The 24820-nt window shown below is 39.4% G+C and overlaps 2 protein-coding genes across 5 annotated transcripts in view; both read right to left on the bottom strand.

Annotated features, from left to right (window-relative positions):
- Window positions 1-7740, bottom strand: part of extl2 (exostosin-like glycosyltransferase 2) — a 20645-nt gene extending 12905 nt beyond the window's left edge. The window contains exon 1 of the mRNA XM_061920082.1: window positions 7452-7740. Coding sequence (XP_061776066.1) covers window positions 7452-7456 — 5 coding nt within the window. The 5' untranslated portion in view covers window positions 7457-7740. The remainder of the gene's footprint in view (window positions 1-7451) is intronic.
- Window positions 7741-17870: 10130 nt separating this feature from the next.
- rc3h1b (ring finger and CCCH-type domains 1b) overlaps window positions 17871-24820 on the bottom strand; it is a 39145-nt gene continuing 32195 nt past the window's right edge. For all 4 annotated transcript variants that reach the window (XM_061920078.1, XM_061920080.1, XM_061920079.1 and 1 more), the window contains exons 19-20: window positions 23124-23227; window positions 17871-20509 (exon numbers count right to left, since the gene is read on the bottom strand). In XM_061920078.1, coding sequence (XP_061776062.1) covers window positions 20356-20509; window positions 23124-23227 — 258 coding nt within the window. In that variant the 3' untranslated portion in view covers window positions 17871-20355. The remainder of the gene's footprint in view (window positions 20510-23123; window positions 23228-24820) is intronic.

Raw genomic sequence — 24820 nt, 5'->3', positions numbered from 1 at the left:
TCGTCAAGGGAAAATTGGTCTGATGATAACAAGGAGGCAAATTTTTTTGTCAACAAAATGAACACAGATGTACATAAAGTTGTGATCAAAATTATTCAACCCCCACACAATTTTGGTGTTTTAGCAAGTTGGACATTTATTGCGTATTTTGCTCATAGTCATATCAAATAAAGATGAGTCAAATAGACAACTTAAATTGTAACACTGTATTTTACAAAATACCAAAAAAGGACATTTTTCTTAATATCTCATTACATGCATCTTTAGTACTTAGTAGAACACCCTTTGGCAGTAATTACATCCTTCAAACGTGATACATAACCGGACACAAGCTTCTTGCAACCATCTACAGGTATTTTAGCCCATTCCTCTTGGGCAAAGGCCTCCAGTTCATTCATATTCTTGGGCTTGCGTGCTGCAACTGCTTTCTTCAAGTCCCACCACAGGTTTTCTATAGGATTTAGGTCTGGCGACTGTGAAGGCCATTCCAGAGTCTTCAAGCCCTTCTTCTGCAACCACTCTGATGTTGATTTGGAGGTATGCTTGGGATCGTTGTCCTGTTGGAAGGTCCAATGTCTCCCAAGCCTCAGCTTCGTCACTGACTTCATGACATTTGCAGCTAATATATCCTGGTAGGAAATAGAATTCATAATGCCTTGAACGCGCTGGAGATTCCTGGTACCTGAGGCAGAGAAACAGCCCTAGAGCATTATTGATCCCCCACCATGCTTAACAGTAGGTAAGGTGTTCTTCTCTTTGTAAGCTTCATTGTTTTCCCTCCAGACATAACGTTGATTCATAGGCCCAAAGAGTTTCAGTTTTGTCTCATCACTGCATAGAACAGTTTCCCAAAACCTTTGGGGTTTGTCCAGATGATTTTTGGCATACAGGAGTCCATTTTTCTTGTGACTGGTAGTCAGAAGTGGGGTGCACCTGGGAGTTCTGGCATGAAGGCCTTCATCTCGTAGTGCGCGCCTTATTGTCTGGGACGAAACCTGCATTCCCCCCTCTGCAATGTCCTGTTGTAGTTTCTCAGCTGTTACCCGGGGGTTTTTCACAACTGTACGCTTCAAATACCGGACAGCAGTTGCACACAGCATCCTCTTTCTACCACGCCCAGGTAGTGTTTCCACTGTGCCTTTAGCTTTAAACTTGCGAATTATGCCCCCAACTGTGTCTCTTGGAATGTGTAATGTCTTTGCTATTTTCTTACATCCATATCCTTTCTTATGAAGAGAAATTACCTCCTCTCTTGACTTCTTTGACCACTCCCTGGACATCACCATGTTGCAAATATACCATTGACCTTCTACAAGAAGCTGAGCGTCACAGTCTTTTTCAATTAGTTTATTGGTGCTTGTTATGGTTCTAATCACATCTACAGGTGTTTTCGATACCTGATTGAAAAGACTTTATTCAAATTCTGTTCTTAGGAGTTATGATCTTCAAGGGGTTGAATAATTTTGTCAATGAGATATTAAGAGAAATGACACTGTTTGGTATGTTACAAAATATAATGTTGTAATTCAAGTAGCATTTGTCTATTTAATGCATCTTTATTTGATATGACTATAAACAAAATACGGAATAAATGTCCAACTTGCTAAAACACCAAAATTGTGCGGGGGTTAAATAATTTTGATCACAACTGTAAGTACTCACAGCCATTGCATTAGGACTGCAACAACTAATCGATTAAATTGATTAGAATCGATTATAAAAATAGTTGGCAATTAATTTAGTCATCGATTCGTTGGATCTATGCTACGCGCATGCGCTGCGGCTACGTTTCATGAGATGGCAGTAAGCCCGCCAATGATGTGTCATGTGCAGATCACTTGACCACGCAGTCTCCTTTGCCTGGAAACATTCGAAAAATGGCAGAGGAAAGCAGTAGCAATAGTTCAGCGGAGAAACATCTTGAGGTTAATGTTTCAATGGAGAAAAGTGCACGACCTATGTCTTCAAAAGTGTCTGAACACTTTACTTTAAAGACTTCAAAGAAGACAGTTCCCTGCAAAATGGGCAACGTGGACCTTGCGTGGCACGAAGGACATCATTGCTTCGGGAGCGCCTGAAGAGGAAATATGTGGGAGCCATGGATGAAGGGAACTACCGGTATGTAACTTTAAGTTCAGAGTCCAAGTAAATTGATCCCCTGTGTTAGTCTTTGTGTGTCTTTAATCTTTTGTTAACGAGGAGATTTTTTTTTTTAAGGAAGCGCACCAGCAACTGTTGTGGATTAACTTTCAGAGTGTTAGGAACTTTTTGGATAGAGCGACGACTTAATTTTCTGTGTTATGAGTGGCATTAGGCATTCATGAGTTCAGCTTTTTTCTGAGTAACGTTAACGTTATGCTTTTGTATCAACGCGGGGATGATATGTGTCTCCGGCACATTTGACTCCGTTTTGAGAGAGAAAACGCATGGTTACCAATTTGGAAATAAACGCAACGGACAGAAATATCTCCGGTTGGTTTCATAATGGATCAATGTAGCCAAGCCCAATAAAGCCATATGAATCTATTTAAATTTGAGTGACGCTTTGGTATAACTAAACGTTATGAAGGTGGTGAAATATTTCATGCTATTATTCACAGGCAGCCGTGAGTGAATCCTTTATTATTCACAAAAGACAGGTGTACTATATCTGATCCAGTTCTGATCTGATGAGATACAATTGTGTGTTATTATTGGTGTATTCTGTAACTCCAATGTCCATTTATTTAATATAGCTGTTTTTTTAATGTGGTGGCATATTTGTCTTTTACGTCAGAAATGATTAATAAAATCAACTGGGTATGTATTGAGTTACATGTAAATGATGCTACTATGTACGTTCATTATATGGTTTCTCTCATTTCAGAAAGAAACAAGCCAGCATTAGAGACTTGGTACAAAGGAAGGTGTGCACACCACAGCAAGCAGCTACATTGATTGATGCTATCCTGAATATGTTGCTAACTGAAATGAGGCTACAATCAATGGTGGAGGATTAAGTTTTCGACAAATGATTCACGTCCTCAACCCTGGTTACACTCTTTCCTCGAGGACCCATTTTATCAAACTCATGGAGAGGAAGTACGAGCAGACATTCCATGCTGTGTAGACTGATACATTAGCCACCCGGAGCAAAATTGCTCTCACTACTGATGTGTGGACAGGTGTAGCCACGGAAGGCTACCTTGGCAATACATGCCATTATATTGGAGACGAATGGAACATGAAGTCAATCTGCCTTAAGACCATGCCACTAGAGGAAATACATTCAGCATCCAACATTGCAGAATGGTTGGAATAGGTAATAGCCAGGTTTGAAATTCCCCTGAGCAAAATTATTGCTATTGTGCATGAAATTGGTGCACATTGATGAGGTGGCGACTTGTCCAGGGTGTACCCCGCCTTCCGCCTGATTGTAGCTGAGATAGGCGCCAGCGCCCCCCGCTATCCCAAAAGGGAATAAGCGGTAGAAAATGGATGGATATAAAAAAAACATTTTTGTAACACTTGCCTTGTTTTATTTGGCAAGTCAAAAGGACATGGTGCCAGCGTGCTGTTTTTTTAAATAAAGTATTAGAAAGGATAGAAATGTAGTTTGTCTCTTTTACCTGATTATTAATCGAATAATCGAAGTAATAATCGACAGATTAATCGATTAGCAGATAAATCGTTAGTTGCAGCCCTACATTGCACAATACTTTGTTGATGCACCTTTGGCAGCCTCAATTATTTTTTGAATATGCTGTTACAAACTTAGCACACCTATTTTTGCCACACTTTCCCCCATTCCTCTTTGCAGCACTGCTCAAGCTCCATCAAGTTGGATGGGAAGTGTTGGTTGTCATCCAGGATGTCTCTGTACATTGCTGCATTCATCTTTCCCTCTATCCTGACGATTCACCCAGTTTCAGCAGGTAAAAAACTATCCCCACACCATGATGCTGCCACCACCATGCTTCACTGTAGGGATGGTATTGGCCTGGTGATGAGCGGTGCCTGGTTTACTCCCAACATGACGCCTGGCATTCAATCTTTGTCTTATCAAACCCAAGGATTTTGTTTCTTGGGGTCTGAAGTCTTTCAGGTGCATTTTGGCAAACTTTTTCCTACAAAATAGCTTCCGTCTGGCCACTCTACCATGCAGGCCTGATTGGTGGATTGCTGCAGAGATGGTTGTCCTTCTGAAAAGTTCTCCTCTCTCTACAGAGGATTGCTGTAGATCTGACAGAGTGACCATCAGGTTCTTAGTCACCTCCCTGACTACACTAAGATGAATGCAGCAATGTACAGAGACATCCTGGATGACAACCAACACTTCACATCCAACCCAATGAAACTTGAGAGGTGCTGCAGAGAGGAATGGTTGCAACTGTCCAAAGATAGGTGTGCCAAATTTGTGGCAGCGTATTCAAACATACTTGAGGCTGTAATTGCTGCCTAAGTATTGAGCAAACGCTGTGAAAATATCTGAACATATGATGTTTTAGTTTGTTTATACTTAATAAATTAGGGACAAGCGATAAAAAATATGGATGGATGGATGGATGGATGGATGGAAATTTGCAAATTGAAAAAATTATTTTGGGGTATTGTTTGTAGAATTTTGAGGACTAAAAATGTGTATTCCATTGTAGAATAAGGCTGTAACATAACATGTGGAAAAGTGAAGTGGTTTGAATACTTTCCTGATGCACCGTACATCACAATCTGAAGACCACCAGTAGTTGCAAAAATTATATAATCAAATAATTTTTTTATTGACGAAATTACATTCAAAACTTAATAGGAAATATTCTTACTCAGCTGTGATAGGCTCTAGCGGTGTACCCTAGATAAGGACAAGCTATAGAAAAAGGAGGAATGGATATTTTTGTATTTTATTTGAATGTTTTTATTGTTACCAAATTCATTTTCTCACAAATTAATTTGGTGAGGGCGGTCGCACTCTCCGTTCCCTTCTTCCCTGCTTGCTCTCCCTTGTCTGAACTTTTTTAAAAGCCTCTTTCTTTCCGCTGTCCTCTAATCGAAATTTCAATATGAATATGATCAGCTGGACTCTTGACGCAATTGACACAGTCTTTTCGACAAGAAAAAGAGGTTCGGGGGAGGGACTCCTGCAACACATGGAGGATCATGTGCCTCTCAGCCCTTTCCATCGAGGACGTCGAAGACATCTACCTATTTGGAGCTGTGATCGCGGGCCACTTGCTGATTGGGCTGGGCATTGCTCTGGTGTATCGACACATTCGGAAGACGATGGCAGCCACTCAAGGGGCCCAACGGATGTTCAACGCAATGGAAGGATTGGGTCGAGCTGTGGGAACACAAACTAGAGCAATGTCTAAATTGAATAGCAAAATGGATCTCATCTTGGAAAAGTTTGCAGAAAAGGAATAATTAATTGGAATCTAAGAAAATCCAGCATGGACAACAGAGGAGATAAGTCAATATTTTGTCTTCTCGAAGAAAAACTACTTTTTATCTACGATTTGGACTCTCTGAATGGCCTTGACAAGGGAACAGGCTGTTCTGAAGAAAATCTCCCGAAGACTCCTCAAAGATGGACGCTTTTGACCTTCCTTTTTTGTCAACAACATCTGTAGCCGAATTTTATCGGCCTCAGTCTTACAAAAACATTCATCATCTCTCCCAAGTCAATTGGGCATACACGCAGGCATAATCCCCACCCTTGAAATCAACGCCTTCACCACCGCTTCATTTCTCTGGGGCTGTGGATGGCTGAGCGGAGCTATAGAGCGACAGCGGGCCTCCTCTAACCCACCCCTCCCTCTTTTGCAAGTTGGTGTGATATATGTATGTTTAATGTGGGCCATGCTATGTGAGGTTTTTTCCTTGGACTCATTCTAGACGCCTCCTGAGGGTCTAGCCTGAGACTGATATTTTTTTACTCCCCCCACCCCCCTCTCCTAATGTCACCCTTTTCTCATCTTTTTAAGGAGCGCTGTAAGTGGCTGATCCGTCGGCGGTCTCGTCTTGTCCACCCCCCTGTAAAGTATGTCTGCTCTTAGCTGGACTGTGCTGAAAATGTAATTTCAGTTCTGATGTGTCTTGTACATGTTGGAATGGAAAAATAAAGGATTTCTTCTTTCTCCTTCTTCTTCTAATAAACTAGGGAAAAGCGGTAAAAAAAATGGATGGATGGATGGAAATTGAAAAAATAGTTTCAAATTTTGGGGTATTGTTTGTAGAATTTTGAGGAATAAAAATTTGTATTCCATTGTAGAATAAGGCTGTAACATAACATGTGGAAAAGTGAAGTGGTGTGAATACTTTCCTGATGCACCGTACATCACAATCTGAGGATCTGAGGACCCCCAGTAGTTGCAACAATTATATAATCAAATAATAATTTGTTTATTGACGACATTACATACAAAACGTAAAAGGAAATATTCTTAGTCAGCTGGGATAGGCTCTAGCGGTGTACCCTAGATAAGGATGTTGTAAGAATTTCACCAATCTCACGCACTTTGCAAATTATACGTCATTTCCATTGTGCGCAAGCAATTTGCATATCGCAAGATGAGATTTAAGACGAGATTTTGTGGATGGTTTAGTCAGTAACCCAACATTATTATATTTTATAAATAGTAAACCAAGTTGTGGTAGTAGTTTAGTCAGTAGTTTATAGTCGTGGACGTACACTGTATAGTGGTTAGGGTTAGGGTTGGACTGATTTGAGGGCAATACTCAGTTATATTGTCCCGACTACAAATGAATAGATTTACATAAGTATTTAATAAAATATTTTGACACTAAAAACATGCATTTGCGCTCATTGATTTGCAAAATGTGCACCACGCATTATTCAAATATATAGCTGGAAACAATTTGCAAAAAGATTGCGCATTATACAAATTTGCAAAATGCAGTTGCGCATTTTGCAAATTGCTCACATTGGTATTGTGCCTACAACAACGACAAGCTATAAAAAAAGAGGAGGAACGGATATTTCTGTATTTTATTTCAATGTTTTTATTGTTACCAAATTAATTTTCTCACAAATTGGCAGGTGGAAACATTTTAATACCTCTAAGAGTGGTAATATTTCATTTTTCAGATTGAAGCCAGCCTGTTAGTCCTTTTAAGGGCTAATGCTAACTAGATTCACATGTTTAATCTTCATCTGCTTAAATCACATTTGGCATCGCTCAAGTTCAACACCCTTGACTAATAGGGGAAGAGGGCAATATATATGGCACTTACAATAACTATGACTAAAAGGTATAAAGTTACAGTTGCAACAAAATAGACCTCATTGCCTGCCGCACTTCTGGATTTTAAGCAGAAAGAAATGTGAAGTTTTGCCTAACTGTTCCAGTTCATCACACGCACAAAACATTACAAATATTTACGACCTGCTGAAAAAGCACTTTTTAGTAGAAGATAGTGTGAATAATGTTCCCAATCTTTAGTAAACACAAACTCACCTCATTTCCAAATAGTGCAGACAAACGGATCACCTCACACGACCGCCATGTTGGACGGCGTCTATCACCAAAGAGCCTACAAATTAGAGATGTGTTTGATTGCGTCTGAAACTAAAGAGCCTACAAAGTAGAGATGTATTCGACGGATTCTATCACCAAAGAGTCTACAAGGTAGAGATGTGTTGGACGAAAGTCTATCATCAAAGTAAGGCTGTATTGGACAAATTCTATCACTAAAGTCCCTTCAAAATTGGACGACTTTTACCACCGAAGGGCCATCAAAGTAGAGATGGGTTGGACTTATTACATCACCAAAGAGCCTACAAAGTCGAGATGTGTTGGACAGATTCTATCACCAAAGAGCATAAAAAGTAGAGCTGTGTTCGACAAATTATATTGATTGCTTGATTGAAACTTTTTTTACTCGATTGCACAGTACAGTACATATTCCGTACAATTGACCACTAAATGGTAACACCCGAATAAGTTTTTCGACTTGTTTAAGTCGGGGTCCACGTTAATCAATTCATGGTAATCACTATCACTTCAGTGCCTACAAAATTGGACGACTTTTACCACCAAAGGGCTATCAAAGTAGGGATGCGTTGGGCTAATTATATCACAAAAGAGCCTACAAAGTCGAGATGTGTTGGACGGATTGTATCACCAAAGAACATAGAAAGTAGAGATGTGTGGACAAATACTATCACTAAAGTGCCTAAAAAATTCGACGACTTTTTTCGCCAAAGAGCCATCAATGTGGAGATGCGTTGGACGATCTATATCACCTAAGAGCCTACAAAGTAGGGATGTTTTGGACGGATTCTATCACTAAAGTGCCTAAAAACTTGGACGACTTTTATCACAAAGTAGATATGTATTGGATGGCTTCTATTTCCAAGAGCCTACAAAATTGGACCTTTTTTTTTGTATCACCTAAAAGCCTACAAAGTAGAGATGTGTTGTTGATGTTGGCAAAGTGGGATATTTTCAAATTCAGTGCCCCTCCCGAATTTCTCCCAATTTCCACCTAGACAATAATATCGGGGGAGGGCCGTAAAAGCACTGCTTTTAGCGTTCTCTACATGTCGCCACGTCCGCTTTTCTTCCATAAAAACAGCGTGCCGGCCCACTCACATAATATATGCGGCTCATACACACACACACAAGTGTATGCAAAGCATACTTGGTCAACAGCCTTACAGGTCACACTGAGGGTGGCCGTATAAACTGTTACCAATATGCGCCACACTGTGAACCCACAGCAAAAAGGAATGACAAACACATTTCGGGAGAACATCCGTACCGTAACACAACAAACACAACCGGACAAATACCCAGAACGCCTTGCATCACTAACTCTTACGGGATGCTACAATATACACCCCCGCTACCACCAAACCCCACCCCAACTCAAACCCGCCGCCGAAAAAAGGCCTTAAATTTGTGTTTTTATTTAATTTGATATGCCATTGATATTTTTTAATTAATATTATTTGAAACTGGATTTTGCATGTCACTATAAAGTTATATACGCCTTGCTTGGTCAATATTCAATGTAAAACTTGTTTGGGTCCCTATCAAAGGATTAATTTGTTCAACCTTGGCCCGCGGCTTTGTTCAGTTTTAAATTTCGGCCCACTCTGTATTTGAGTTTGACACCACTGCTTTAAATAGACCTCCTTTTTAGGCCAGTTGATCTGCCACTTCTTTTCTTTTTCTCCTCTTTCCCCCCCTCCCTTGTGGAGGGGGTCCGGTCCGATGGCCATGGATGAAGTACTGGCTGTTCAGAGTCGGGACCCATGATGGACCGCTCGCCTGTGTATTGGTTGGGGACATCTCTACGCTGCGTATCCGACTCCGCTCGGAATGGTTTCCTGTGGACGGGACTCTCGCGGCTGTGTTGGAGCCACTATGGATTGAACTTTCACAGTATCATGTTAGACCCGCTCGACATCCATTGCTTTCGGTCCCCTGGGGGCGGGGGGGTTACCCACATATGAGGTCCTCTCCAAGGTTCTCATAGTCATCATTGTCACTGGCGTCCCACTGGGTGTGAGTTTTCCTTGCCCTTATGTGGGCCTAACGAGGATGTCATAGTCATAGTGGTTTGTACAGTCCTTTGAGACATTTGTGATTTAGGGCTATATAAACAAACATTGATTGATTGATTGATTGAAGTAGTGCAGTGGTGAATAGTGTGAATCAAAAAAGACAATGACGTGAGCATGAGTTAATGCATTCTTAGTGAGAGAAGAGTTCCAGAGTTCTTCTTAGTGTTCATCAGATTGGTCACCTGACGGAGGAAAGCGTTCTCATGATGGTTGTTTTGGAACACCTATCAGAGGGAGGAGTTTACAGTCTGTGACGAGGGTGGGAGAGTTCTGCAGTGAAGCTACCTGCCCGTTTCCTGAGCATGGACACGTAGAAGTCCTGGATGGGGGAGAAGGTCGATGATCTTGTTTACAGTCCTGATTGTTCATTCCGGTCTGTGTGGGTCCAGCTTGGTTTCTGATCTAAACCAGATGGTGATGGTGCACAGGACCGACTGAATGATGGAGGTAACCAACAAGATCAGCAGTTCCTAGACACGGTGCTGTTCAGAATGGTGAAGGGGGGACTCTCCTGAAGTCCACTTCCAGCAGGCACAAGACTTTGAGAGAATTGTGATTTAGGGCCATATAAATTAACATTGATTGATTTACTTTGATACAACATTGATTATACATGCATGTCCTTTAAAACTGACTTTGATACAACGCTGATTATACAAACCCCGTTTCCATATGAGTTGGGAAATTGTGTTAGATGTAAATATAAACAGAGTACAATGATTTGCAAATCCTTTTCAACCCATATTCAGTTGAATGCACTAAAAAGACAAGATATTTGATCTTCAAACTCATAAACTTTATTTTTATTTTTTTGCAAATAATAATTAACTTTGAATTTTATGGCTGCAACATGTGCCACAGTAGTTGGGAAAGGGCATGTTCACCACTGTGTTACATCACCTTTTCTTTCAACAACACTCAATAAACGTTTGGGAACTGAGGAAAGTAATGGTTGAAGCTTTGAAAGTGGAATTCTTTCCCATTCTTGTTTTATGTAGAGCTTCAGTCGTTCAACCGTCTGGGGTCTTCGCTGTCGTATTTTACGCTTCATAATGCGCCACACATTTTCGATGGGAGACAGGTCTGGACTGCAGGCGGGCCAGGAAAGTACCTGCACTCTTTTACTACTAAACCACGGTGTTGTGAAACGTGGCTTGGCATTGTCTTGCTGAAATAAGCAGGGGCGTCCATGATAACGTTGCTTGGATTACAACATATGTTGCTCCAAAACCTGTATGGACCATTCAGCATTAATGGTGCCTTCACAGATGTGTAAGTTACCCATGCCTTGGGCACTAATACACCCCCATACCATCACAGATGCTGGCTTTTGAACTTTGCGCCTACAACAAACCGGATGATTATTTTCCTGTTTGTTCCAGAGGACACTGCGTACACAGTTTCCAAATATAATTTGAAATGTGGTCTCGTCAGACCACAGAACACTTTTCCACTTTGTATCAGTCCGTCTTAGATGAGCTCGGGCTCAGCGAAGCCGGCGGCGCTCCTTGGTGTTGTTGATAAATGGCTTTCGCTTTGCAGAGTAGAGTTTTAACTTGCACTTACAGATGTAGCGACCAACTGTAGTTACTGACAGTGGTTTTATGAAGTGTTCCTGAGCCCCTGTGGTGATATCCTTTACACACTGATGTCGGTTTTTGATGCAGCACCGCCTGAGGGATGAAAGGTCCGTAATATCATCGCTTACGTGCAGTGATTTCTCCAGATTCTCTGAACCTTTTGATGATTTTACGGACCGTAGATGGTAAAATCCCTAAATTCCTGGCAATAGCTCGTTGAAAAATGTTGTTCTAAAACTGTTTGACAATTTGCTTACAAAGTGGTGGCCCTCGTCCCATCCTTGTTTGTGAATTACTTAGCATTTCACGGAAGCTGCTTTTATACCCAATCATGGCACCCACCTGTTCCCAATTAGCCTGCACACCAGTGGGATGTTCCAAATAAGTGTTTGATGAGAATTTCTCAACTTTATCAGTATTTATTGCCACCTTTCCCAACTTCTTTGTCACGTGTTGCTGGCATCAAATTCTTAAGATAATGATTATTTGCAAAAAAAAAGTTTATCAGTTTGAACATCAAATATGTTGTCTTTGTAGCATATTCAACTGAATATGGGTTGAAAATAATTTGCAAATCATTGTATTCCGTTTATATTGACATCTAACACAATTTTCCACCTCATATGGACACGGGGTTTGTACGTACATGTCCTTTAAAACAGACTTTGATGCAACGCTGATTATATGTACATGACCTTTAAAACCGACTTTGATACAATATTGATTATACATACAGGTCCTTTAAAACTGACTTTGATACAACACTGATTATACGTACATGTCCTTTAAAACTGACTTTGATATAACACTGATTATACTTACATGTCCTTTAAAACCGACTTTGAAACAACGCTGATTTTACATACATGTCCTTTAAAACTGACTTTGATACAACGCTGATTATACGCACATGTCCTTTAAAACTGACTTTCATAAAAGACTGATTTTACGTACATGTCCTTTAAAACTGACTTAGAAACAACACTGATTATACGTACATGTCCTTAAAATCTGACTTTGATACAACGCTGATTATACGTACATGTCCTTTAAAACCGACTTTGAAACAACGCTGATTTTACATACATGTCCTTTAAAACTGACTTTGATACAACACTGATTATACGCACATGTCCTTTAAAACTGACTTTCATACAAGACTGATTTTACGTACATGTCCTTTAAAACTGACTTAGAAACAACACTGATTATACGTACATGTCCTTAAAATCTGACTTTGATCCAACGCTGATTATACGTACATGTCCTTTAAAACTGACTTTGATACTGTGTTTATTATGCGTACATGTCTTTTAAAACTGACTTCCATACAACGCTGATTATACGTACATGTCTTTTAAAACTGACTTTGATACAACGCTGATTATACGTACATGTCCTTTAAAACCGAATTTGAAACAACGCTGTTTATATGTACATGTGTTTTAAAACTGACTTTGATACAACGATGATTATACGTACATGTCCTTTAAAACTGACTTTGAAACAACGCTGATTATACGAACATGATCTTTAAAACTGACTTTGATACAATGTTGATCATACATACATGTCCTTTAAAACCGACTTTGATACAACGCTAATAATACATACATGTCCTTAAAAACTGACTTTGACACAATGTTGATTATACATACATGTCCTTTAAAATTTACTTTGATACAACACTGATTATATGTACATGTCCTTTAAAACTAACTTTGATACGCTGATTATATGTAGATGTCCTTTAAAACTGACTTTGATACAACAATGATTATACGTACATGTCTTTTAAAACTGACTTTGAAACAACGCTGATTACACGTACATGTGCTTTAAAACCGACTTTGAAACAACGCTGTCTATACGTACATGTCCTTTAAAACTGACTTTGATACAATATTGATTATACATACATGTCCTTTAAAACTGACTTTGATACAACGCTGATTGTACGTGCATGTCCTTTAAAACTGACTTTGAAACGGTGTTGCCAAATAGTTGTGTTACATTGAGGCAACATTGATGTCGTACATTGGAGTTGTTGGTTGGGAAATGACCAAAATTCAATGTCAAATCAAAGTCACAACCTGACAATGATTCAAGGTCTTCAGAAAGCATGTTGTTTCAACGTTATGTTTGAGTGGCTGAAGTTGAACATCAGGACCTACTCCAGGAAGTTGTCAGTGTTGCTTCAATGTCTTGTGCCTGCTGGGCGGTCATCTCCACAGTTGACCTCCAGATGGTTCTGACTGCACCGGAGAAGAAGCTGTTCCACCTCCCGTCTGTGGGAGGACTTTTTGCCGTCCTGGATGAGAATGATGGCGGTGGTGTCGTCTGCCAACCTTAAGAGTTTCACAGAAGGATCCCCGAGGTGCAGTCCTTGCTGTAGATGTGGAGGGAGAAAAGCAGTGGGGAGAGAACACACCCTTGGGGGGCACCAGTGCTGATTGTCCGGGTGCTGGATCATGTGCCCCTGCCTAGTCTATCTGTCAGGAGGTTGGTGGTCCGCTGCCAGGTGGGCTGGGAGGCAGGTGAGTTTGGACACCTCGGATGATGGTGTTGGATGAGGAGCAGAATTCCACAAGCAGGATCCTAGTGTGGGACCCAAGGTGATGCAGGAAGTGGTTCAGACCCATGATGACTGCTTGTTTTCCCAATAGGCAAACTGCAGGGGGTCCAACAGGAGGCGTCAGGGTGAGGGGTCTGTTGTCTTTGAGTCCTGTGGCATCAGACCTTGGAAGTGAGGAAGATGGTGGAACCTTTGAAGCACACTCATTTCCAGTGATGGGTTGAAGATCTGCATGAAGGTGGGGGCCAGACTCTCTGACAGGAGGGGGACACACCTTCTGGTCCTGGAGCCCTTCTAATTTCTTGTTTGGGGTTTTTAACAGCTTTGTATTTACGTTTCTGGGCAATTCGAGAATCAACCATTGAGTATTTTTTGTTTCTGTAATATTTTTTCTTTTATTAAGAGCTTTGTGTGTGCTCCTGTCTTTGTAGTACAACTATTTAGGTATTTTTAGTACAACTTTTGGTATGTGTAGTACAACTTTAAGTATGTGTCGTACAACTTTAGGTATGTGTAGTACAACTTTAGGTATATGTAGTACAACTTTAAGTATGTGTAGTACAACTTTAGGTATATGTAGTACAACTTTAGGTACGTTTAGCACAACTTTAAATGAAGTACAACTTTAGGTTCGTGTCGTAAAACTTTAGGTATGTGTAGTATATCTTTAGGTATGTGTAATACAACTTAAGGTACGTGTAGTACAACCTTAGGCACGTGTTGTACAACTTTAGGTACGTGTAGTACAACTTTAGGTACTTGTCGTACAACTTTAGGTATGTGTAGTGCAACTTTAAGTACGTGTAGTACAACTTTAGGTATGTGTCGTACAACTTTAAGTGTAGTATAACTTTAGGTACATGTATTAAAACTTTAGGTCTGTGTAGTACAACTTTAGGTACGTGTAATACAACTTTAGGTATGTGTAGAACAACTTTAGGTACGTGTAGTACAACTTTAGGTATGTGTCGTACAACTTTAAGTGTAGTATAACTTTAGGTACATGTATTAATACTTTAGGTCTGTGTAGTACAACTTTACGTTCGTGTAGTACAACTTTAGGTATGTGTAGAACAACTTTAGGTATGTGTCGTACAACTTTAGGTATGTAGAGTACAACTTTAGGTTTGTAGTACAACTTGAGGAATGTGTAGTGCAACTTTAGGTACGTGTAGTACAACTTTACGTACATAAAGAACAAATTTAAGTATGAGTAGTACAACTTTAGGTATGTGTAATACAACTTTGGGTACGGGCAATACAACTTTAGGTATATGTAATTCGACTTTATCAATGTATAGTCCAACTTTAGGTATGTGTAGTACAATTTGAGGTTCGTGTAGTATAACTTTAAGTATGTGTAGTACAACTTCACGAATGTGTGGAGCAACTTTAGGTTTGTAGTACAACTTTAGGTATGAGTAAAACAGTTAAAGTACCAATGATTGTCACACACACACTACAGTAGGTGTGGTGAAATGTGTCTTCTGCATTCGACCCATCACCTTGTTCAACCCCTGAGAGGTGAGGGGGGCAGTGAGCAGCAGCGGTGCCGCGCCCGGGAATCATTTATGGTGATTTAACCCCCAATTCCAACCCTTGATAGTGAGTGCCAAGCAGGGAGGCAATGGGTCCCATTTTTATGTAGTCTTTGGTATGACTCGGCCGGGGTTTGAACTGCCAACCTACCGATCTCAGGGCGGACACTCTAACCACTAGGCCAGATTTAAGTATGAGTAGTACAACTTTAGGTACGTGTAGTACAACTTTAGGTATGTGTAATACTACTTTAGGTATGTGTAATACTACTTTAGGTATGTGTAATACAACTTTTGGTACATGTAGTACAATTTGAGGTACGTAATACAACTTTAGGTACAGTGGGGCAAAAAAATATTTAGTCAGCCACCGATTGTGCAAGTTCTCCCACTTAAAATGATGACAGAGGTCTGTAATTTTCATCATAGGTACACTTCAACTGTGAGAGACAGAATTAGAAAAAAAATCCAGGAATTCACATTGTAGGAATTTTAAAGAATTTATTTGTAAATTATGGTGGAAAATAAGTATTTGGTCACTTCAAACAAGGAAGATCTCTGGCTCTCACAGACCTGTAATTTCTTCTTTAAGAAGCTCTTCTGTCCTCCACTCGTTATCTGTATTAATGGAACCTGTTTGAACTCGTTATCTGTATAAAAGACACCTGTCCACAGCCTCAAACAGTCAGACTCCAAACTCCACTATGGCCAAGACCAAAGAACTGTCGAAGGACACCAGGAAAATAATTGTAGACCTGCACCAGACTAGGAAGAGGGAATCTACAATAGGCAAGCAGCTTGGTGTGAAAAAATAAACTGTGGGAGCAATTATCAGAAAATGGAAGACATACAAGACCACTGATGACCTCCCGCGATCTGGGGCTCCACGCAAGATCTCATCCCATGGGGTCAAAATGATCATGTGAACGGTGAGCAAAAATCCCAGAACCACACGGGGGGACCTGGTGAATGACCTGCATAGAGCTGGGACCAAAGTAACAAAGGTTACCATCAGTAACACACTTCGCCGACAGGGAATCAAGTCTTGCAGTGCCAGACGTGCCCCCTGCTTAAGCCAGTGCATGTCCAGGCCCGTCTGAAGTTTGCCAGAGAGCACATGGACGATACAGCAGAGGATTGGGAGAATGCCATGTGGTCAGATGAAACAAAAATAGAACTTTTTGGTATAAACTCAACTCGTCGTGCTTGGAGGAAGAAGAATTCTGAGTTGCATCTCAAGAACACCATACCTACAGTGAAGCATGGGGGTGGAAACATCATGCCTTGGGGCTGTTTTTCTGCTAAGGGGACAGGACCTATCCGTGTTGAGGAAAGAATGAATGGGGCCATGTATCGTGAGATTTTGAGCCAAAACCTCCTTCCATCAGTGAAAGCTTTGAAGATGAAACGTGGCTGGGTCTTCCAGCATGACAATGATCCCAAACACACCGCCCAGGCAACGAAGGAGTGGCTCTGTAAGAAGCATTTGAAAGTCCTGGAGTGGCCTAGCCAGTCTCCAGACCTCAACCCCATAGAAAATCTGTGAAGGGAGTTGAAAGTCCGTGTTGCTCGGCGACAGCCCCAAAACATCACTGCTCTCGAGAAGATCTGCATACAGGAATGGGCCAAAATACCAGTTACTGCGTGTGCAAACCTGGTAAAGACCTATAGTAATCGTTTGACCTCTGTTATTGCCAACAAAGGTTATATTACAAAGTATTGAGTTGAATTTTTGTTATTGACCAAATGCTTTTTTTCCACCATAATTTACAAATACATTTTAAAAAATTCCAACAATGTGAATTCCTAGATTTTTTATTCACATTCCGTCTCTCACAGTTGAAGTGTACCTATGAGAAAATTACAGACCTGTCATCATTTTAAGTGGGAGAACTCGCACAATCGGTGGCTGACTAAACACTTTCTTGCCCCACTGTACAACTTTAAGTACGTGTAGTACAACTTTAGGTACGTGTAGTACAACTTTAGGTATGTTTAATACAACCTTAGGTACGTGTAGTACAACTTTAGGTACGTGTAATACAACTTTAGGTATGTGTAGTACAACTTTAGGTACGTGTAGTACAACTTTAGGTATGTGAAATACAACTTTAGGTACGTGTAGTACAACTTTAGGTATGTGTAATACAACTTGATGTACCTGTAGTACAACTTTAAGTGTGTAGTACAACATTAGGTATGCTTTGTACAACTTTAAGTACGTGTAGTACATTAGGTATGCTTTGTACAACTTGAGGCACGTGGAGTACAACTTTAAGTATGTGTAGTAAAACTTTAGGTATGTGTAGTGCTGGCATTCGGTTGCTGTTGTGCTGCTTCGGAGTCACGACAGGGTCGCACAATTTTGCCTTAAAACCTAAAATCTGTCGCAAGTGCGAAAGTACATCAGATGATGTATATACAGAGGCGTGAACACAGTGACGGAACATTACCTCATACCTGACGGTAACATTTACAATAACTACAGTATGTATTTGTATTTACATTAAATTACTTTCGTGCTTGTCATAAATACAAGCTGCGAATTCAAACGTATATTTAGCTACATTATAGAAATATACTATTCACCGTGAGAAGAATGACACAGAAAGTCAAAGTTAGCAATCTCATTTAATCTTTCCCCCTCAGCTTGGAATCACTGTAGTACATAAGTTACATTTTGCTGTCTCAAATTTCACAGGTTCACTTTTCCTCCCCTCTTCAAACTTCCAGTTTGACTTCCTGCTCGTATCAAACAAACAAAAACAAAACAAAAAGCAGATTGTATTATACAAAAATGCAAACAAATTTTCACACAGTGAATTCTCTTACAAAGTCAAAATGGCGTTATAATGGCTACATCCACATTGGAGGAAGATAATTCTAGACATTCCTTAATGGAGTATAATATACATATAAAACCTTTTTTTTTTCTTGCTGAAATCAAACCGGTACCTTAATTTAAGAGATATTTTACAAGGGGAGTAATCATATAAAAAAGTCATTAGAATTTACCCACAAAGTCGGGGAATAAAAGATGAGCCTTGAACAGCAGTAACAGGGTCAGTGGTCAAAAGTGGAAGTGACTAACATGCAGTAGGCAGCACTTGCACTCCCTTCGATTCAATTCTTTTGCCACTCACTACATGCTGTAATCCCAATTGACATTGCATGTCAATTGTCCAAAACCAAAGGTGTTTACCGTTTATAGCACTTGACTGAGCAAACAGCTCAACTAACGTCAATGTTCTCCTGCCACTGTTGATTTAAGACGTGGAGGTCAGAATATTCATTCTTTTGCAGAACGCCAAAAAAAAAAGAGAAGCTACAAATCCAGCGAGCTTGATGACATTTCCTTGAAAAACAAAAAGGAAATAAAAATACATTGTGTTCTTTCAACTAAGTCTATTAGGACGTCACTCAGTCATGCCAATTAGGATTTAATATTAAGTGATCATACAGGGGAAAAAAAAGAACATTTAAGAGGAGCTGAGGCTATTGTTTTAAGTAAACTTCCCATGTATCCCCTCAGGGTGGGTTTGGATCAACCCCAACACTTTAACACCTTGACATCTCCATCCAGTACAGCACAATTTGCGGGCAAAAAAAATTAAAATAAAACCAAAAAAAAACTGAGGGTACATTTTCTAAAACTACAAACTAACACACATACACACACACACAACTCCATAATTTCCCACCCAAAGTTACAGAATTGTCATGTCTTCTTGGGAAGCATAGTCTTTTATCTTTGTTTGAACACAAAAGATTACACACGTCAATGCGCACAGAAGTCCTTCGTCTGGGAAAGGATAAAGTCTGTGTTGGCAACCAGTGGACAGAAAAATTAAACCATGAAAAAAAGAACCTAATAAAAAATATCTTGCTGATTCTAAAGTAGAGATCATTTAATATAAATGCTGAGCGAGTAGAATAAGAGGTGGCACGTTAATAGTGCTTAGTATATTAATGTATGTATACATACTTGTATGTATAAGTGAGCAGTGGACCTAATAAAAGAAGCCGTAGGGGCAGCGGCCAGAGGATGAAGGTGTGGTTCAAAGGGGGATCCAGATGGACACACGGGCTCATCCTACTCGTGAAATTGTGCTGTCAGCAGTGAAGGTGTATCAGAATAGTTAAAGTTAAAGTTAAGGTTAACTTTAACTTTAATTGTGGTGATGGTGATGACAGCACTGGAGGAAGTGAACTCGTTACGTCCCTGACAGCCTTCAGCCGGCCCCCAAAAAGCACAACAACGCAAAGCATGAAAACAAAATGGAAAAGAAAAGCCCAAAAGACACATGGGAAGGCAACTTCATAGAAGTTAGGCGAAGAGGTGAGGAGATAATCCCAATGGGGAGGCTTTGTGAGTGGCCAGATGAGAAGCTCTGAGGAGGGAAAGGGCTCCTTTGACCCTGACGCAGGAAGACGCAGCCAGCCTGAGGATGTGCGTTCAGCCAAAGCTTTTTTTCTACCGTCATGTTTCCTGCTACCACATGAAAAGAAGCAATCGTTCCCTTATCAAGAAGATGCAATCTTTAAAACAGAATGCTTCCATTTAAATATTTAATATAGTGATGTTAAGTATGAAAAAAGACATAGCATGAAATCCTAAAAATGCATTAAAAAAAAAATCATGCTTCTTGTGGCAACCAAGGCGGTGCTTTCCCTTCCCAGACCATCTGGATCTGTGCGAGCACTTTGTTGAAGGACTCTGGGGGAGCATGCTGCTGTCTCCTCGTCACCACACAATATTCCTGACTGCAGTCTACATCAAATGTGGCGTGGGGTTGAGGCATGTGTGCAGAAAGTAACAGCGCCACTGTCATCACCACCCTAATTCCTTTCCTTATATACTGAATGTTAAATCTAGATTGTTTAAAGGGGAGAAAGAAAAGTGAAGGAACACCAAAAACACACAAGAACTGTTATCATATGCCCTGGTTTCCAGGCGAGGAAAGTCATTAAAAAAAAGCTCATTCACAGAACAAAAAGAAAGAAAATTCATATCACGGCAGATACTGCTCATCTTCTAAATAGAACATGTGTGTGTGTGTGTGTGCGTGCGTGAGTGTGTGTGTAAGCGTGTACTGCTTAAGAGCAGGAATGAACCCCGTTCTTCTGCATTTCTGACCCCGTGCCGACCGGGTCAGAACACAGGCTCAACGTAGACGTCTTGTTTGTCAGCGACAGCATGGACCCGCCCACTGCACCTTCTTGCAGACTGTTGGAGCCGTTGGACACCTCGCTGCAGCCACAGAACACAGGACAAGACATCTGAGGAGGGGCTCGTGTAGACAGGTGTCAGGTGGGTGTGATCAAAAGTTTACATACACTTGTAAAGAACAAAATATCATGGCTGTCTTGAGTTTCCAATTTATACAACTCTTATTTTTTTGTGATATGGACGCACATACTTGTTAGTGACAAAAAATATCCATGAAGTTTGGTTCTTTTATGAATTTATTATGAGTCTACTGAAAATGTGAACAAATCTGCTGGGTCAAAAGAATACCTACAGCAATGTTTATTTTGTTACATTTCCCTTGGCAAGTTTCACTGCAAAAAGGGACTCTTGGTAGCTTCTGGCAAGCGTCTGGTTAAATTTTTGAACACTCCTCTTGACAAAATTGGTGCAGTTCAACTAAATTTGTTGGTTTTTTTACATGTTTCTTCAGCATTGTCCACAAGTTTCATCTGACACATGGACAAAGATAAAATCTTGTGGAGAAAAGTTCTGTGGTCAGATGAAACAAAAATTTAGCTGTTTGGCCACAATACCCAGCAATGTTTGGAGGGGAAAGGGTGAGGCCTTTAATCCCAGGAACACCATGTCTATCGTCAAGCATGGTGGTAGTATTATGCTCTGAGTCTTGCTGCCAATGAAACTAATGCTTTACACAGAGTAAATGGGACAATGAAAAAGGAGGATTACCTCCAAATTCTTCAGGCCAACCTAATATCATCAGCCCGGAGGTTGGGTCTTGGGTGCAGTTGGTTGTTCCAACAGGACAATGACCCCAAACACATGTCAGAAGTGGTAAGGGAATGGCTAAATCTGGCTAGAATTAAGGTTTTAGAATAGCCTTCCCAAAGTCCTCACTTAACGTGTGGACAATGGCGAAGAATGCTTTTTATTGACCTGCAAAAGGCTTTCGATACCATTGACCACCAGATTTAGGTAAATAAACTGGAAAACTATGGCATAGTGGGATTGGCAGGGAAATTGCTGGAGAGCTACTTAAATGAGACAGCAGATTGTTCAGATGGACCAACATCAATCTACACTCATGAACATAACCTGTGGAGTCCCCCAGGGCTCGATACTGGGACCCACACTATTTATAATATATATCAACGAAATATGTAAAGTATCAACACTGCTGAAGTTCATCCTCTTTGCTGATGATACAACAATTAGATGTGCAGGTGATGACGTGAAGCAACTTCTGGCCTCTGTAACTGAGGAGATGATAAAGTTAAAAACTTAAGTTTAATACGTACAAATTGTCTCTGAATTTAAAGAAGATCAAAATAATGCTCATTAGCAATCGCAAAAGTAATATACCGATCAGGATTGTTATTGATGATACACCAATAGAATATGTTCAACACAATTATTTCTTAGGAGTGGTAATAATGAACATATCTCATGAAAGCCTCTTATAAGTTACCTGAGGAAAAAAGTTGCTAAATGTGTTGGAATGATGAGATCATGTAATTTATTGAACACTAATGCTCTGCTGTTATTGTATCATTCATTTATTATGTCATATTTAAACTATTGCGTTGAAGTCTGGGGAAATTGCTATAAATCACATCTACAGCCTTTAGTCACTATGCAGAAAAAGGCTATCAAGATTGTGTCCAATGTTCACTACAGACATCATTCATATCCACTATTTATGGACTTAAAGCAACTTAAACTTAAAAATTGCTCAAATTATGTTTAGGGCATCCCAAAACTCTCTACCATCCAATATACAGAACCTATTCCATGATAGAGATGATCAACATAGTTACAGTTTAAGAAGAAAAATAAATTAGATTTGTCCAAATTTAGAACCACTTTAAAATAAATGTGCATTTCAGTGTGTAAAATGTGTTCTAACATGATTCAATTTAAAACACTGTTTCAAAAAAAAGTACTGAAGAAGTATTAGGAGGAAAGAGAGTGATGGGAGAGGTGTATGGTCAGAGTGTTTGGGCCTGTGTGTGTGTGTGTTTTGTCTCATAGTGACAGTGGTACTATTGTATTGTTAGCGTACAAGAGTTTTTCTTTTTTTTGTTTGTATAGTATTGTTCTTGTTATTATATTGTTTATGTTAAATGTGGAATGAGTGAGAGGGGTTGGGATATTATAAGCATCTGCTTCATCCAACACCTTTTCAAGCCTTGCATGATTATCTCTGCCAAAATATAAAAAAAAAAAAAGTGTTTTGTTGTATTGTGCATGTTTGAAATAAATATTTCAATCAAACATGTCCATGTCAGAAAACCAACACATTTACCTGAACTGCACCAATTTTGTCAAGAGTGGTCAAAAATTCAATCAGTAGCTTGTGGATGGCTACCAAAAGTGCCTTATTGCAGTGAAACTTGCCAAGGTACATGTAAACAAATATTAACATTGCTGTATGTATACTTTTGACACAGCAGATTTGGTCACATTTTCAGTAGACCCATAATAAATTTATAAAAGAACCAAACTTCATGAATGTTGTGTGACTAAAAAGTATGTGCTCCAATCACTATCACAAAAAAATAATAGTAGTAGAAATTATTGGAAACTCAGACAACTATGACATTATCTTTCACAAGTGTATGTAAACTTTTGACACAACTGTAGATGTTGAAATTACCCCAGAGCAAGGGAGATCTCTTCAAGCTGAGTCTTGTGCTCAGGTTGTCCATTCTCTGCAGGTTTCATCTTGTACTGCTGGACCTCGTGGGCCACTTGGTTCTCCTGGTAATGAAGAGTCCTGAGCATCAGTTTCTGACTTAGGTACTGGTTAATGTTAATCAATAATTAAACTTTTCAGTGTTATAACTAAAGTTGTCCCAATCTGGAGCACAATTACTCCTAAAAGACAGTAACATTTAAATGTTCTCCAATCAACACACAAGGTTGGTCTTCTCTTGTATTTCAGTCAAGTCATTTAAAAAAGGAAAACATGGTAGGCTATAACCTGCAAGGAAATAGCAGCTACGTATATAGCACACACACCATATAAGAAATGTCCTTAAATAAACAATATGGCTGTCTAAATAAAACACATTTGTCTAAATAAACAAGCATGCATGTATAAATTATTGTGGCAATAGGTGTCGCCGAAACAACCAAATAGCCACTCCACTTCAACATAATTAAATGGGAACTGCACTTTTTTCACCACCATTATGAGAGACAAGAACACGTCTTGTTTTAAAGGATTTTAAACACTTGCAAGATTCAGCAATAGAAAGTCACGGTTGGAGCCTTCAAAGTCTCTTAAACAATTTCAAAACACTCCATCAACCTTTGATATACACACAGCAAGTATATATGAAATGTAGTAACAGACACCTCAAAACAAAAAATTGTATACATTAAGGGTGTGGGAAAAAATCAATTCGAATATGAATCTCGATTCTCGCGTTGTGCGATTTAGAATCGATTAATTTTTTTTAAATTGATTTTTTTTTATTTTTATGTTTTTTGTTTTTATCAATCCAATAAAATACACAGCAATTTCATAACAACGCAATCCAATTCCAAAACAAAACCTGACCCAGCAACACTCAGAACTGCAATAAACAGAGCAATTGAGAGGAGACACAAACACGACACAGAACAAACCAAAAGTAGTGAAACAAAAATTAATATTATCAACAACAGTATCAATATTAGTTATAATAACAGCATTAGAAGTGATTAAAAATCCCTCACTGACATTATCATTAGACATTTATAAAAATACAAAAAAAAAGAACAATATTGTAACAGTGGCTTACACTTGCATCACATCTCATAAGCTTGACAACACACTGTGTCCAATATTTTCACAAAGATAAGTCATATTTTATGTTCATTTAATAGTTAAAACAAAGTTACATTATTTCAATCAGTTGATAAAACATTGTTCTTTACAATTATAAAAGTTTTTTGCAAAAATCTACTACTCAGCTTGCATGTCAGCAGACTGGGGTAGATCCTGCTGAAATCCTATGTATTGAATGAATAGAGAATCCTTTTAAATCGGGAAAAAAATCGTTTTTGAATCGAGAATCGTGTTGAAATGAAAAAAAAATCAGTTTTGAATCAAATCGTGACCCCAAAATTTGATATATATATAATGTAGTAACAGACCCCTTTATAACAATATGTAATATGTACAAAATACAAACTGCAAGTATATATATAATGTAGTAACAGACACTTTTATAACAATATGTATTATGTACAATATACACACTGCAAGTATATATACATAATGTAGTAACAGACACCTTCATAACAATAAGTAATATGTACAATATTTACCGGAACTAATACCTCGGCGGATTGATTTAATACTTC

The sequence above is a fragment of the Nerophis ophidion genome, linkage group LG14, assembly GCF_033978795.1.
Source record: "Nerophis ophidion isolate RoL-2023_Sa linkage group LG14, RoL_Noph_v1.0, whole genome shotgun sequence".
NCBI lineage: Eukaryota > Metazoa > Chordata > Actinopteri > Syngnathiformes > Syngnathidae > Nerophis > Nerophis ophidion.
Note: the sequence above shows the minus strand (reverse complement) of the source record. Positions and strands in the feature narration are given on the sequence as shown.